Here is a 16,591-nt window from a genome sequence, read left to right as displayed (position 1 = left end):
GTTTACGTTTCGTATATTTAAGACACGGTGCAGGCTTATTGCTTAAGTAGTTCTACTTCAGTCGTGTTATTGTGTTATATTAAAGCACAGTAGTTTTTTATTTTATAAAAATATACTTCTTAAAATACGCCTCAAAGTACTTTAATTTAAATTATTTGTCGTTGTGTCCATTTGTTATAAGATATCACAACATACAAATATATTTTTTACTATTCCAATTCTTTTTATAACATTGTTCCCAGAGAGATCTCTACTAAACCTAGAACCTTAGAAGTGGATTTATTCCATCATTAATGTAAGTTCCTTAAATCCGAATTTCACAAATACATAATGAAAACATGTTTTTATTACACTGCCGCCCCCCCCCCCCCCACCCTTCAAAAAAAGTCTGCTCTGTAGCTTTGATCAGACCCATCTAAGATTATGAATTTTGATGCGTTGAATTTATCAATCTATGGATTTGAGTTCAACTCATTGAAATTAATAAGGAACAACGTGCTAGTTAAAAAAATAAACTAATTTGCCTAAGTGCATTTTTTTGCGATTTTTAGCCACTTTTGGCGTTTTTTTGGAATTTACTCAAAATTACGGTGGGTTAAGACCAAATGGATCCCGAATTCGGATTAAGCGCATTCAAATAAATAACCCTAGATGGGTCTGGTCAAATGTACAGAATACTTTTTTGTGGGCCTGTGTTATTATTGGAATTATTTAAAATATATACAAAATAGAAAGTAAATAACGGCCAGACTTACCAATAGCATCAACATTGACATACAAAGCTTGTGTAGCGTTCAAAGGTAGTTGTGCAAAGGCAGTTTTTTCTTTAAGCCACAGTTTGGGGGCTGTGCTCCAATTGCTAGCGGTAGTGTCCATTATAGTGTAACTGATTGGTATATGCCAGAGTTGTTTCCTTTTACCATTGTCGTCTTCACCGCTTCTGAATAATTTCTAGACAAAAATATAACATTAGTCTAGTTAGTCTTGACTGTGTAACACCTTAAAAACACTCCAATGCTGGGTATTGAGGTAGAACATAACGGGGAATATCTTGCTAAAAGTTAGGAGCAGCCTGATTGGAGAAGCGTCTTAACTTTTCACAAGATCACATCCAAATAAACCTGATATCAAGTGGTATTGTGTTCTTGTAGTAAGCAAACTAGACAGAGCTCCTGAGGAGGAACAAGTCTATGGTCGAAAAGGCGCTTGCAATATTGATGGCATTGCAGGCGTCCATAGGTTACGGTATTCGCTTACCATCAGGCAGACTATATGTTTACACTTTTGAAGTATAAAGTATGTTGGGTAAGTATAGGCTGGGCATTTTCTATTAAAGAGAAGTAAGGAATATCATTCTGTCCTTAAATTATACCAATCAATGTATGAATCAAAAAATCAAAACATTTTCAGTGTAGATTGTAACATGCATCGTCACTTACCATATTTTTTATCTATTTTCCATGGACTATCTCAGCTCACATATTGTGTATAATATGTGTATGTCAAGTGTAGGATTGATCAATTTTTGGTAAAAATCGGTTAGTATAAGTTATGGTTTTAGGTTGCGGAATTAGGAGTTGAAGTTAGTTCGGTATTTATTGTATAGGTTTTGTATTTTAAAATGATTTTTACCTGTTTGAAAGTAACTAAGCCGGTGGTATAATTTCGGTATACGTTAACAACAGGGTACCCTGGCTGCCTGGTCCACGTGTTCATAAACTCCGGAACGGACAAATGTTTGAAATTGGGATCTGATTTAGTGGCTGTTGACATCGCCTCCCATAAATCGTTTTCTTCTGCGTTTTGGTATTTCCTAAAATGTTACATTTAAAAATTAATTTATCGATTAAGTTTGCATGAAAAAGACATCCTTAAAATTATATGATCGTTTCTTGAGTATAAAAACCGAGTTTTAGAGGACTCACCAGTGGTTAAGGTATCGTAGTAGGCCCTGTCGGAAGAGTTCGGCAGATAGGGTATGGTTGAGCATACGGATGAGGCTGGCGCCCTTTGCGTAGGAGATTTCATCGAACTTTTGAGCGATTTCACTGGCGTCTCTTACACGGCGTGACACGGGCGCCGTGTTCTTTAGAGCGTCCCCTCGGAGCAGATCCATCTTGTCGCGGCTGAAGGACTCCAGCATCGCCCAAGACGGCTCCACCTGGTAGGCAAGTGGACCAAACCCTTCACATATATAGTAGCAAATCAGAACTTCAACCTTAGATGATAATAGCAAACAAATACTGCTCTCAAGTCTCTAATTTAGGTGATGTTTTCACAGAGTTATCGCATTTAAAATAATATCGAAATTTCGTGGTGAGTATAAAAATCATTACAAATCAAATAGTCCAACAATGTCATGGTAAATTTAATATTCAGTTAAATAATACGTAAGTTTAGAAACTTATTCCATTCCGTATAGATGATTACGATTTCACCAGTAGAGAAGAAGAGTTTGGAGTGAGAAATATAAAGAAGGTAATACTGCCTTCCCAAGGATAAAACAACAAAAAATATTTGCAACTTTGGAATCACAAACTGAAAAAAATGACGACCGCTCTGCAATGGTGCGTGCGCCGTGTCGGCAACGCCTAAACATCAACGGTCACGGGTTCGATTCCCGCTCGTGGATATTTGTGTTTATACAAATATTTATTTCCGGTCCGGTTGTTAGTCTTTGTGGGTCTGCCCACCGTGACTCGGAGAGCACGTTTAGCTGTTGGTCCCGGTTGTTATCCTGTACACCTGATAGCGATCGTTACTCATAGTAGGGAATATATCCGCAGACCCGCAGTGGCGCAGCGTGGTGGATTAAGATCTGATCCTTCTCCTGCATGGGGAAAAGGGGCCTATGTTCTGGAGTGGGATATTACAGGCTGAAGCGTAGCGTAGTTGACATCACAATCATAGGAACTGGCTCGCACTCACATGGTCAACACCCACATACTCGACGTAAGTCGCGAAGCCCTCGTTGAGCCAGAGGTCGGTCCACCAGCGCATGGTGACCAGGTTGCCGAACCACTGGTGCGCCAGCTCGTGAGCGATATCAATGACCACACTTTGTTTCTCGCGAGGAATGCCATCCTTCTCGTCGAAAAGCAGCGTTGTTTCTCTGCAGTTACCAATATTAGTAATAATTTAATAAGGGTATTTGTTGGTTAGGGTTATAGAGGTAAGGCACAGCAGGAAATATCATGCTCAAAATCTAGAGCAGCCTGCCTGTGGAAGTACCTCGATCTTACAGAAGATCACAGGTAATAACACTGCTTTCAAGTTGTGTAGTGGTCTTGTGGTGCATATGGTAGCTAGATCTCTTGGGGGGTAGTGTCGACAACGCGCTTGCGATGGTTTTGGTGTTGCAGGTGTCTATAAGCTGCGGTAATCGCTTACCATCAGGTGAGCCGTACGCTTGTTTGCCGACCTAGTTGTATAAAAATATGTGTCCTCGAGGGTAGTTTTCGATGAAATTTTTTTAGACACAGACTAAAGAAAATAACGGATGATTTATATCCATACAAATTTTTAACGTATACTTAATTTGTTGACGCTTTTATTTAAAATTATATTAGTATCTACGAGATGTAATTTACAAATTTGATTTCACGTTTAACACAATGTCATTTATTATTTAATCATTTTATCAGATAAATAGGTAAAAGGTTTGGACTAAGGTTCAAATTTTAAAGCTCATCAAAGCTCAAGACTATATGATGTGTGGTTATGGCAGTACAGAATAAAGCCACCCCCTCTCTTCCCGTGGATGTCGTAAGAGGCGACTAAGGGATAACACAGTTCCACTACCACCTTGGAACTTAAAAAGCCGACCGATGGCGGGATAACCATCCAAAGGCTGGCTTTGAAATACACAGGCCGAAGATGGGCAGCAGCGTATTCGGTGCGACAAAGCCAGCCCTGCGGTCACCAACCCGCCTGCCCAGCGTGGTGACTATGGGCAACACACATGACTTCACGCCATTTTTGGCGTGAACTTGCGTAGGCCAATGTCCAGTAGTGGACTGCGAAAGGCTGATGTGATAATGATGTGAAAGCTCAAGATTTATATTAGAAATTATTTATATATTATGAAATAATAATAAAAAAAAACCATTACATCCTTTGGTTAGACATTTTGGACTATTAGGTGTAGGATTCATAAAATTAAGAAAAACACAAATAAAATTTTAAGTACATTTCCTCACCTGAATGTTATTAGTCCCCAATTTTCCATCGCTCCACTAGAGAAGTCCGGAATAGCTATTAAATCAAGTTTGTCCAGAGTGTATGGCAACCCAAACAAGTCTTCATAGTATGATAAGAGCTTTGGAGTTATCGTCAATGCATACTTTGCTTTGGATAGGAAAGATGGTCTAGTCCAAACACGGATTGTTTTTGTGATGTTATCTTTACTGACATAACTGGTTTCCAGACTCTGGAAATCTGACAGAACATAGGCAACGAGATATGTAGACATATTGACAGATCTTTCGAAGTGTGTCCATTGCCAACCTGGTTCAGCTTCACTGGAAAAATATTGTTTTTTTTAAAACTTGTTAGGCTTTATTTGAGCAGATTCTGATAAAGTTTTCTGATATATAACGGCAAATCCATTTAAAAATTTATAATATTGTTTTCTTCTTGATCATCTAATTTTATTCTACAAGATATTTCTATTCAAACTCAAAAATTGTAATTTATCGTACCACCTATTGATAAAACGTATCAGTAAGTTATGTACGAGATAAAATTTATCAGTAACAATTGAAACACGTTTTAAATATTACGTACTGTATGGATATTACAGCCTGAAAATGTTCTATTGCTGAACAAAACTTCATGGTAAACACAAAAGGATGACGGTAGGTCAACATTCAGGCTAGCATAACTAAATTATCATAACTATCCAAAATAGTCAAATGAATTGCCTCATGCTCGGCAGTAAATAGCAACTAATTTTTCTATGGATACATGCAGGTTGCATGTGTATCTAATATAAATTATGGTCAGCATTGACCAGTAATGGTAGTGACTAACTTAGCTTTAATCTTTCCCATAACATGTGATATGTATGAGATATCATTCATCAAAATGCGCTAATCTAAGGATCTAATGGTTTGAATCGAATTTTTTTTGCTTTTGATAGTCTATTAGGAAGGCAATAAGGCAAAATAATATTTTTTTAAGTTTTTCCTTAAATTAACGCGTGTGAAATGCGTTATTACTAAAATGGAAAATACATAAAATTCCCACTATTAGTATACAAATATATGTTTTCGGTCTGGTTTTCTTTTCTTGTGAGTCTTCCCATTTGCTGCTAAAACCCCCAAAATCAGTCTGTCCTTGTTGTTATCATAAATACCTGATAGGCATTGTTACTAGGGAATATATCTGACAACATGCAGTGGAGTAGCGTGGTTGATTAATCTCTAATCATTTTAAATGGATAAGGAGGCCTATGCTCAGTAGTGGGATGCTACTGGCTGAATTATCATTATCAATCATACACTTTTAAGCAAATCATGAGGATATTTCCAAATATGATAAAAAAGTGTATACTTACATGTCTTCTTGTGCAGCTACTTTCATATTAGATAAAACAGATATATTTTTCTTGTGTCCAATGCTAATCTCAAATTTAGCTTTAAAGGCTGGTTCATCAAAACATGGGAAGGCCGCTCTAGCCGAGGTAGGTTCAAACTGTGTGACTGCCAGTGGCCTGAAGATATCATTACTTTGTTTATATTATTTCATAAGGGATAATAGGAAATAGTGTTATAACAGTTAAAAAAAGTTTTAAAAGGATATGCAACTTTATGCACATGAATAGTAATTTCTTTATTCATAAAATCGTCCCAATATGTTATCAAGTATACTTGGTAAAGGAGAAAATATTATGTAAGTTTAAATATTCGTGTGTACTAAGTCAAAGAATTTAAAAAATTAAAAAGAAAAAATTCTATATTTATCATCTCTTCTATATGTTGTTTGACTTTTGATGTTTCTATTTTTTCTTGCACATCTTAAAGTGGGCCAATAGGAAGTTATAAGTCCACCTTTTGCTCAGTATATTTTACATTATACATTTTAAGTTTTACAATAAATAAGTCAATATATATATATGTTTTATTTGACTGGGTCGGTAAACAAGGGTACGGCTCACATGATAGTAAGCGATTACCGTAGCTTATAGACGCCCGCACCACCAAAATTATTGCAAGCGTGTTGCCAACCCTACCCCCAATTACCCCAGGGGCTCTGGTCACCTTACTCACTAACAGAAACACAACACCGCTTGAAAACAGTACTATTTAGTTGTGATCTTCTGTAAGGTCGAGGTATTACCCCAGTCGGGCTGCTCCATATTTTGAGCAGGAAATATCCTGCCGTGCCCTACCTCAGTTAAATGTATACAGATCAAAATCAACTCAATTTTAATTTAAATATTTTTTTAAACAAGTGGGCTTTTCAAGTTTAATTTCATAGAACATTAATCACATTTTTAATTAATTTATATTGTCAAAAAAATTACCTGACTTCATTATTTTCTGTGTACGAACTCTTATAGAAGCCGGTCAACGAATTCTGGATGTTACCAGCGAATGATATTTGTAAGGTATAATCCACATCAGGTATAAGTGGTGACCCCAGGGATAGAATAAGTCTATCCCCAGAATCAAATGTGACAGATGTGATATTGATGTTGCGCACATGACTGTGTGTTACTTGAGCGTCGACAGGTAATGGAGTGGTTATTTCTTGAGCTACAGAAGTCGGATTTATTATCTTCTCTGATACATTAGACGTTATTTCATTCGTAACTGTTGTTGTAGTATCCTCTTTAACTGAACTGTTTGTTGCATTATTGTTTTCAACTACAGTGTTATTTGGTATATTTCGTTTTACCTTTTTGGCTGCTAACGTCTCAACTTTCTCATAAATCTGTTCAGTTAAGATCACATTATCATTAATTGTAAGATTCTTTGAGTGGAGGATGATTTTGTTAATTTTTTTATTTGCTTTAATAGTAATGTAGACGTCTCCAGTGAATGAGGAGTTTTCTAAGTCAGCTTTTATTTTTAGTCTATAAAAGCTTGGTACCACATGGGTTGGGAGTCGGAGGTTTGGTGACTGTGTTTCAGATTGTCCGAAGGGTTCATCATCATCCCAAAATTCACCAGATTTTTGTGATACCTGTAAAAATATTAAGTGCCTTTATTATTTTGAAAAAATAAAACCCAATAAATTAAACTTATATAAAATATATTATGAGGTTTTTTATCACATACATTAATTAAAATTCAAAAGCTGAATTTCATTAAATATAATTTAAATATACAAGGAAACGATATCGCTCAAACTTACAATTTTACTCTCACAAATCACTAACAGAAACAAATAAAATAAATTCGTATACATTATCATAGTAAAGAACTATTATTTTAAATTAAATATTTAGTAAAGTTTTTATTTAAGGCAATTTTTGCATTAAAATAATTTATGTCACATGTTGAGTAATCCTATTAACATAGGTATTAATATATGTTCCACTTTAATTTAATTTTATAACAATAATACTTAAATATTTTAATAACTCACAACACAAACACACTGATACAACTTTGAACCTAAACTGTCATTGTCATCCTACCATATCATAATTTGCGCTATTTTTTCTAATCAATATGTCAAAGGCCATATTGATAAGTTGTAGTCATTCACAAAAAAGTAGACCTAGTCCTTGACATTTTGTGATTAACTATATACATACGTACTTATTGAAACATTATATAATTTTCTATACACGATACTCTATGAATTTCGTAATAATTTGATTACTTTTTTATAAGGAAAATAAAAGTTATAATAAGTTATTTGAGTGCTATAAGTTCAGTTATGTAAAATATTAAAGCTTGCACATCATTCAATTTGATTATTAACCATTATATAAACAAGATTAAACACAGAAGTTTTTTTAGTGCCTTAATAATTAAAAGCTCGAAAGTCATCGCGCGATTACCTTCGCAAATAAATCTCTTATATATATTTTTTCATGATCAACATCTAATCTTTTTCTTATTTTCTCTTTTGGACAGCAACTTTATATTTATTGTAAACAACTCTTGTTGAAATAATTCAATTTCTTTGGCAACGCGACTTTTACCTTCTAGCTACTCTATATAAATATTTAGAGCACTCAATCAATGAGGCTCTAATTTCGCACATATCAATATGTAATGACTGATTATAATATTAGTTAATCTAAAAATACTATTATATTAGATTGTTAAATTGTCATTAAGACAGCCTTATAGATTTAAGTTAGGTAATAATTAGGTCACGATTAAAAAGATACAAACTTTTAAGAATTAATACTTATATATAAGTTGAATTTAGTTGACCCAAGAATGATGAAAAAAACCTAAAAATCCTTATACCACATTTTCTTCTATAAATATTAATCAATTTTAAATTAAATATTTATATTTCTGATGACGCGTTGGCGCAGCGGTCTCAGTACTGGCTGTTATGCTGGCAGTCGCATGTTCGATCTCCCCCTACTACGGACATTTGTGTCAGCTTGTGTATTGTCTGTATTTCCGGACCCCCGACAGCTATTGGTTACCGTTGAATGTGAAGTTTTTTTTTATTTATTATTTTAAATTACTTTCCAAAAAAGGAAAATACCTAGCAAACGTTTTAAGCCAAAAGATTAACATTTTGTGACAACTGTATTAGATTTAGGGTTCGATGAATAGACATAGACAATGAATGAATAATTTAACGACCTTCGATTAAAACCATTAGCCAGTAAAATAACAATTTGCGATGTGTCGATGTGAATGAGGTCACGTACGCCTAAAAATAAAATCATCTTCCGGACAACTTACCCTGAAATATGTTATGTAATACACAATTATGCCGACGAGACTCGCTATCAATACAGCTGATATTATGAATCCGATGCAAACACACGTTGAAAGAAATATTCCTCCCTTCCTTCCATAGCGAATGTCGTCATCTCTATGGGACTCATACGCCAGAAACTGTTGGCGACTTGTCGATAACGACATAATGGAGCACTGTCAATCTGAAACAAAACATTTTCTACGTGAATAATTGTGTTTGCTCGGAAACAAAAAAAAAAAAAAACTGTCTTCAATTTACATCAACCAGTAATAAAGCGTAGGTAGTTCTAAAAATTATCCATTAACTACGCATTATTATATAACTCAAAAAGTGCGCGTCAGATCTCGATAAAATTTAAACATGACTACATGATAAATACCAGCTTTCGATTAAAAAAAGAATCATCAAAATCGGTATAACAAGTAAAAATATATAAGGCAATCTTCTCCTTTTTCGAATTCGGTTAAAAACAAGCTCGCTCGATCACACTTTATTCATTGAGTGTCAAATTTTTTTCTCTGAATCGAATCTGTCGAATTGAGTAACCTTCTCCTTTTTTGAAGTCAGTTAAAAAAAGCTCACAAAAGCTACAAAAAAAAGCGTGTTTACTTATGTACGCACGTAAGAAGTTATACTTCATTGGCTAGCTAACTACACGTTGCTACAACTTCTTCTTCGTTGACTTCAGGGTGTCGGTTTTTTTCTTCTCGCATCGTAAAATTTACTTTCATATTTCTTCCCTGACGCGTCAAAAAAAGTATAACTTCAAATAAAACCGTAAACTGTTTCTCTTAGATATTATAAATGTAAGCGGCGGGAAACCCAATAAAATAATGAAAACCTTGTCTAATGGCGTTGTTGACTGTATCGTATACCTACCTGATCTGTGGCGAATCGTATGCGGGTAGTATTAAGATAACGCTGTTATAAGTTACGAACATTCGACACGGATGATATATTTTAACTGTATATTAATAAGTAGGATTTTTATGAAGATGTGTGTGTGTGTTCCTACTTATATGAATTAAATTTGCATAAAACTGCCTTTTTGTTTCGACCCGATCTGAACGTACATGATAGGAATGGTAATATGTTATGAATAATATACCACGATTTTTAAAAGAATCTGCACAAATTCCTTTTTACTATCCGTTCTACGTGACTTCGGCGTAATCTTTTGTGTTATTTTTGCACTATTGATAGCCATATAATATCTTTGAATCATTTTTTATTAATTATTTAATATTAATTTTTATTTTAATATTTATTATTATTTTGTAATTTGAATTGTCTATTTTGACCGGGCTATAACTTAAAAAGTATTGGTCAGATCTCGATTAAATTTGAGTGGAGCCACATGACGAGCACATTTCTATCAAAAAAAGAATAAGTTAAATCGGTCCATCCAGTAAAAAGTTCTGAGGTAACAACACGCATAAAAAAATACAGTTAAATTAAGAACCTTCTGCTTTTTTTTTTAAAGTCGCTTAAAATATTTAATTGTTTTGTTATTTAATTATCCTCTTTACGTTGCTATTTTCTATTTCTTCAGTGGATTTGCCAATTTTTATATGTTTTTATTTAATTTGATGGAGATAACGTGTTATCTAAAGTGGGTAACATTTCATCACGTTTTCTATGAACAAATATATTTTTGCTGCGACTACCATACACGCATCTCAATACAAAGGATCGTTCTCAATAAGCATGTGTGTGGGTTGGTCATCCGTAATTAAACTTGACATTGGCACAGATTCATACTTATAGAACGCGAAATCAGGTTATTTCAATCGTTATTAATATAAAAATACAAAAGTTTGAATGGATTGACTAGCCCTTTGGCGCAGTTTGTGGTGGCCCTGCTTACTGTGCCGCGGGTTGCGGGTTCGATTCCCGTCTGAGTCTGGGTGTAATATAATATTTATATTTATATATTTACATATGTATTATTTCTATGTATATTTATCAAAAAAAAAAAAAAAATAGTTATAACAGTCGGCTGTTACCTGTAACACAAGCATTAAGTTGCTAACCATAGGAACAGACGACCGTGTGTCTATGTTATATGATATTTATTTATTTATGTTTGTTAGTCTTTCACGTAAAGATGACTGAAGTAATTGCTTCTTAACTTAAACTTGATTGACAGCAGGAGATACAGAAAATACATTATACTTTGTAACTGACTTCAAAAAAGGTGGAGTTTTTATCTCGACTGTATTTTTTATGTGTACTTCATAACTTTACTGGATGTATCGATTTTGATAATTCTCTTTTCATTCGAAAATTGGTGTTTGTCGTGTTGTCCCATTTCAATTTGAGCGTGATTTGACGAGTACTTTTGAGTACTTTGTGAGTTGGTCTCGAGCATATTTGTTGTTTACTTGCCGATGTAAATTCAGATTCCGACTGTTAGGATAACAATTGTTTTTCTTTTGTTTAAGAACATAGAACAGTAAGAAGAACAGTATATTAAAAAAACCAGACATATTAAGGGGTTCTGGTACAGAATTGGCTTGATTTTCTCAAACATTTAAGTTGACATAATTGTGTTTTCTCGCAAACGAAAAAAAACCGACTTCAATTACATCGACGAGTAATACAACGTAGATCGACAAAAAAAATAGTCAAGTAACTACGCGTTATCAAAAATTACTCAAAAAGTAGTTATCAGATCTTGATAAAATTTATATGTGACCACATGATAAACATCAGCTTTCGATTAAATTAAAAATTATCAAAATCGGTACACCCAGTAAAAAGTTATTACGGATTTTCGAGAGTTTCCCTCAATTTCTCTAGGATTCCATCATTAGATCCTGGTTTCCTTATCATGGTACCAAATTAGGGATATTCCCTTTCCAACAAAAAAAAAAAGAATTTTCAAAATCGGCACACCCAGTAAAAAGTTATTACGGATTTTCGAGAGTTTCCCTCGATTTCTCTAGGATTCCATCATCAGATCCTGGTTTCCTTATCATGGTACCAAACTAGGGATATCCCCTTTCCAACAAAAAAAGAATTATCAAAATCGGTACATCCAGTAGAAAGTTATCCGGTATAAAACAACGTAGATCGACGAAAAAAGCGTCAAGTAAAAACGCATTATTAGATATTACTCGAAAAGTTATTGTTAGATCTCAAATAAATTTAAATGGGACCAAATGACACACACTACCTTTCGACTAAAAGAAAATTTGTCGAAATCGCTCCACCCAGTCAAAAGTTCTGAAGTAACATACATAAAAAAAATACAGTCGAATTGAGAACCTCCTCCTTTTTTGGAAGTCGGTTAATAAAGATATTACATATGCAAAGGTAATTTTTTATAATAGTGTTGTAGATAATATCAAATAATATTATACAGACAAATGGGAAACACACATAGGAAGAAAAAATACCTTTTCAGATAATATACACTGTGTCACGAAAAATGCGTCGTTTTTCTCGGCCTCGCTTCTAGATGCAATAGGTATTTTTTTTTTTTTGTGGAAATTTGTAAACGTTACACGAAGACTGATCAGATATTTATGTTATATTTTTTTCCTTGATGGACGGCTTGATAAACTTTTTATTTCATAGAAACCGGATATCGAGTAAGCTCGCAGCGTGGAATTCTTGTAAAACAGGTTTTTGAGGAAAAATGTTGGGAATAGCATTTTATAGTAATATTTTAATTATACTGATCGTAATATTATTTCTGAATTTAGATGTGAATCGATTTAATTAAAATATATTCGGAAACTTGAAATGTATATTAAACGAAAAGGCTGTACGTAATGGAATTTTTTCATCTTATAAATTAATAGGCTGTAGTAAAAAATATATTCCGTTTGATTAATATTTATAGGTCATTTTCATTACTTTATAATTGGACCAATTTTGATACTAACGAACTCGAATAGTAACTTAACTTATAATGTTAGCAGTTTAAAAATTTAAAGGACATTACTTGATGGAATTTTTGTTACACCTTTCTCGTATGACGATCTATAGAATTGAGGAAATAAAATTGACTCATTCATTGAAATTTCGGTCGGATAATTCCAAACCAAGATCAAAATTGTCAGATTTGAACCTTAAGTTTAAATTCTTAACGAGATGAATAGTCATTATATTAGTCAGCTAAACTAAATTGTATGCCATAAAGGATAATAATATGCTTCCGATGATTATCTTATGCGTTCTTAGTATCTTGGATACATCCGCCATATTAAATCGCTCACTCATCGAGGATTCCACTTATTTTTAACCAACTTCAAAAAAGGAGGAAGTTACTCAATTTATATTTTATATATGTAGGATTTTGATAATTCTTTTTTGTTGGAAAGAAGATATCCAAAGATTGGTACCACGATAAGGAAACCAGGATCTGATGATGAAATCCTAGAGAAATCGAGGGGAACCCTCTAAAATCGTAGTGACGACTAGTGCGTTTGTTAATTTTTTTCGTCAACTTACGTTGTATTATCTATGTAATTGAAGTCGATTTTTTTCGTTTGCGAGCAAACACAATTATAGTAGTTATAACAAGGAAACTAAAATAATAAGAAATAAATAAATATCTTTAACATAACACGCAGTCGACGGTTAGTAAAGAAATTTCTTTATACCCATGTTTTAGGCCTTTATCAGACGGCATACACAGTTATGTATATTTTTTGTAATGCTTAGTAATATTTTATTATAACTTCAGCGTTTCGCAGTCCATTGCTAGATATAGAACATTTTTTTATTATGAAAATTATAAAACTTGAAAACGTTACATACACAATACGGAACGACAAATGGCAATGGACAGGACACACACCGAGAGGTTCAGAGAAATGGAGTAAAATTATTAAGAAATGGTATCCCATATATAGCAAGTGAAATCGAGGAACACAGTACAAGAGGTTGGAAGACAATATCAAAGCAATCACGAGTACTATATGATCGAGAACAGCTCGAGAAAGAAAATATTGGAAGAAGTTGGAAAGTTGGAAGATTGAAGGTTGGATTCTGAAATAAAAGGCTTATATTATTATTATATTACATTCTTTCAGAGCACCTAGGACTATGTATTATCCTTTTTATTACTTTCAAATGACTTTCAACTTTTGTTAATTAAATAGCTACTTTTACCGTTGATATTAAAAACGGTAAGAAGATTTAATTAATTTCGAATAATTAAAGAGTCCCAATGATGGGTTCTCGTTTCAATGTAATTAAGGGCCATGGTTAGGGTCTAGGGGATGTTGCTTGGTAATATAATTTCCGGTATAAAATTAAGTGAAGTAGATTAAGCGAAATAGTAGTTTCTTTATGTGTATCTAGTAGTAAACAGATATGTAGGATAATCAATTTATTTAAGAGATTGTCAACTGATTATTTATCAATTATTAATTTAAATAAATAAGTAAATTTTGGCAGACTTTGACATTTACCAAAATAAGGGGTCTCAATTTCACTGCATTTTTTGTAATGTCGTTTACCGCATAACTTTACTGGGTGGTATGTACGATTTTATTTTTGTGTTACCCACACATTAGGAATTCTAAACATTTTTGAATATCATATCAAAAATTGACCGCTCCAGCGGGATTCGAACCCGCGTCTCCGACTGACCGTGTCGGCGCTCTAGCCAATTAAGCTATGGAACGATGTACCCGATCGAGCGAAATTTTTGATATGATGATTTTTATTTTTCGGTTTAAGCCAACCGTGGCGTTAAACCAAAAAAAAAAAAAAAATAAAAATCATCATATCAAAAATTTCGCTCGAGCGGGTACATCGTTCCATAGCTTAATTGGCTAGAGCGCCGACACGGTCAGTCGGAGACGCCGGTTCGAATCCCGCTGGAGCGGTCAATTTTTGATATGATATTCAAAAATGTTTAGAATTCCTAATGTGTGGGTAACAAAAAATAAAATCGTACATATTAAAAATAGCATGGTGTCGTCTCTTGTCAAAGATTTTCATTGTAATATGAAACTTTGAATAGTTACGGGTCTCTGTAAAGAACTCACTATAGACGGCGCCACGGTTGGCTTAAACCGAAAAATAAAAATCATCATATCAAAAATTTCGCTCGAGCGGGTACATCGTTCCATAGCTTAATTGGCTAGAGCGCCGACACGGTCAGTCGGAGACGCGGGTTCGAATCCCGCTGGAGCGGTCAATTTTTGATATGATATTCAAAAATGTTTACTGGGTGGACCGATTTCTATGATTCTTTTTTTAATGAAGGTTTGTCATGGGGGTATAAATATGACCCCTATAAATTGACTTTTTGAGTTATCTCAAATAATGCGTATTTACTTGAATATATTTTTGTCAATCTACGTTGTATTACTAATGGTCGATGTAATTGAAGTCAGTTGTTTTTATTTGCTAGCAAACATAATTATTAATTTACTCTAAGCTCTTATAACCTTCATTTATGTAGAATTTGCTCTAGCAAATAATTAACCACGTTGCTTTTTTTTTAATTTATATTTTACATCCATAGAATCTAAAAAGCCCACGCTTTTAATTATACATCATGCATTAAAGTTATACATTATGCGTTAAAGTTATTACAGATCGACCGTCCTGTTAAAGCTAGGACTGCCTAGTAAAACTAGGATGCGGTCCGACACTGCCGGTATTTTTTAGTTATAATATCTTTTTTTTTTATCTGTACAATTTTTTTTTGCGTATAGTCTAGCCAAAGCACTATAGCCGTATACTATTTTTGTAACGTTTTTTTTGACACTCTCACATTCTTACATGCACACATAAATACACATGTACACATTGTATAATATATATAGCTTCATAGCAGGTACTAGATCGTTCAATAAGTCCCGAGACTAACCTGGAAATGGCGCATATATTAAAAACTCTTTTGATTTTTAAAAAGTACTGGCTATCAATACAAGAATATGTGTCAAATTTTTAAAAATGGAACAATAAAATTATTGATTTGGAAACATTTTAGTGACGCTACGGTTGTAATTTCGATACAATGGAAAAAAACGAGTTTCGCGTGTTGATAAAACATTGTTTTTTAATGGGAAAAAATACCGTTGAAGCACAGCAATGGCTTATAAAATGTTATGCAGGATCAGCTCCCTCTAAAGCAACCATTTTTCGGTGGTATGCCGACTTCAAACGCGGTCGCATGGACACCAATGATGGGGAACGCTCAGGTCGTCCAAATGAAGCAGTGACTCAACAAAATATTAACCAAGTCCTCAAAATCACATTGGAAGATCGGAAGGTAAAAGTGCGAGAGATAGCCGAGATAGTGAAGATTTCAGCTGGTAGTGTTTTCACTATTTTACATAAAAATTTGGCCATGAAAAAGCTTTTTTCTAAGTGGGTGCCGCGTTTGCTTACAACTAATCAAAAGGAACAACGTATCAATGATTCAGAGCGATGTTTGGCGCTGATGAATCATAATAAAAAGGGTTTTTTACGTCGGTATGTAACAATGGATGAAACCTGGATATACCATTTCACTCCGGAATCCAATCGGCAGGCAGCGGAGTGGAGAGCGGCTGGTGAAAGCCGCCCGAAGCGTCCAAAGACTCAGAAATCGGCCGGTAAGGTTATGGCGTCTATATTTTGGGATGCGCATGGAATACTTTTCATCGACTACCTTGAAAAGGGGCAAAATATAAATAGTGACTATTACATTTGCTTATTGGAGCGATTGAAGTAC

General features: G+C 34.0%; 1 protein-coding gene across 1 annotated transcript in view; it reads right to left on the bottom strand.

Annotated features, from left to right (window-relative positions):
• The window catches only part of LOC123655033 (aminopeptidase N-like), a 29,094-nt gene that overhangs the window by 4,451 nt on the left and 8,052 nt on the right, over nt 1–16,591 (bottom strand). The window contains exons 2-9 of the mRNA XM_045590881.1: nt 8,886–9,085; nt 6,527–7,188; nt 5,558–5,713; nt 4,200–4,520; nt 2,929–3,112; nt 1,926–2,161; nt 1,633–1,813; nt 756–951 (exon numbers count right to left, since the gene is read on the bottom strand). Of these exons, the coding sequence (XP_045446837.1) occupies nt 756–951; nt 1,633–1,813; nt 1,926–2,161; nt 2,929–3,112; nt 4,200–4,520; nt 5,558–5,713; nt 6,527–7,188; nt 8,886–9,068 (2,119 nt within the window). The 5' untranslated portion in view covers nt 9,069–9,085. The remainder of the gene's footprint in view (nt 1–755; nt 952–1,632; nt 1,814–1,925; nt 2,162–2,928; nt 3,113–4,199; nt 4,521–5,557; nt 5,714–6,526; nt 7,189–8,885; nt 9,086–16,591) is intronic.

This window comes from Melitaea cinxia, chromosome 7, assembly GCF_905220565.1.
Source record: "Melitaea cinxia chromosome 7, ilMelCinx1.1, whole genome shotgun sequence".
In the NCBI taxonomy this organism is placed as follows: Eukaryota; Metazoa; Arthropoda; class Insecta; order Lepidoptera; family Nymphalidae; genus Melitaea; species Melitaea cinxia.
Note: the sequence above shows the minus strand (reverse complement) of the source record. Positions and strands in the feature narration are given on the sequence as shown.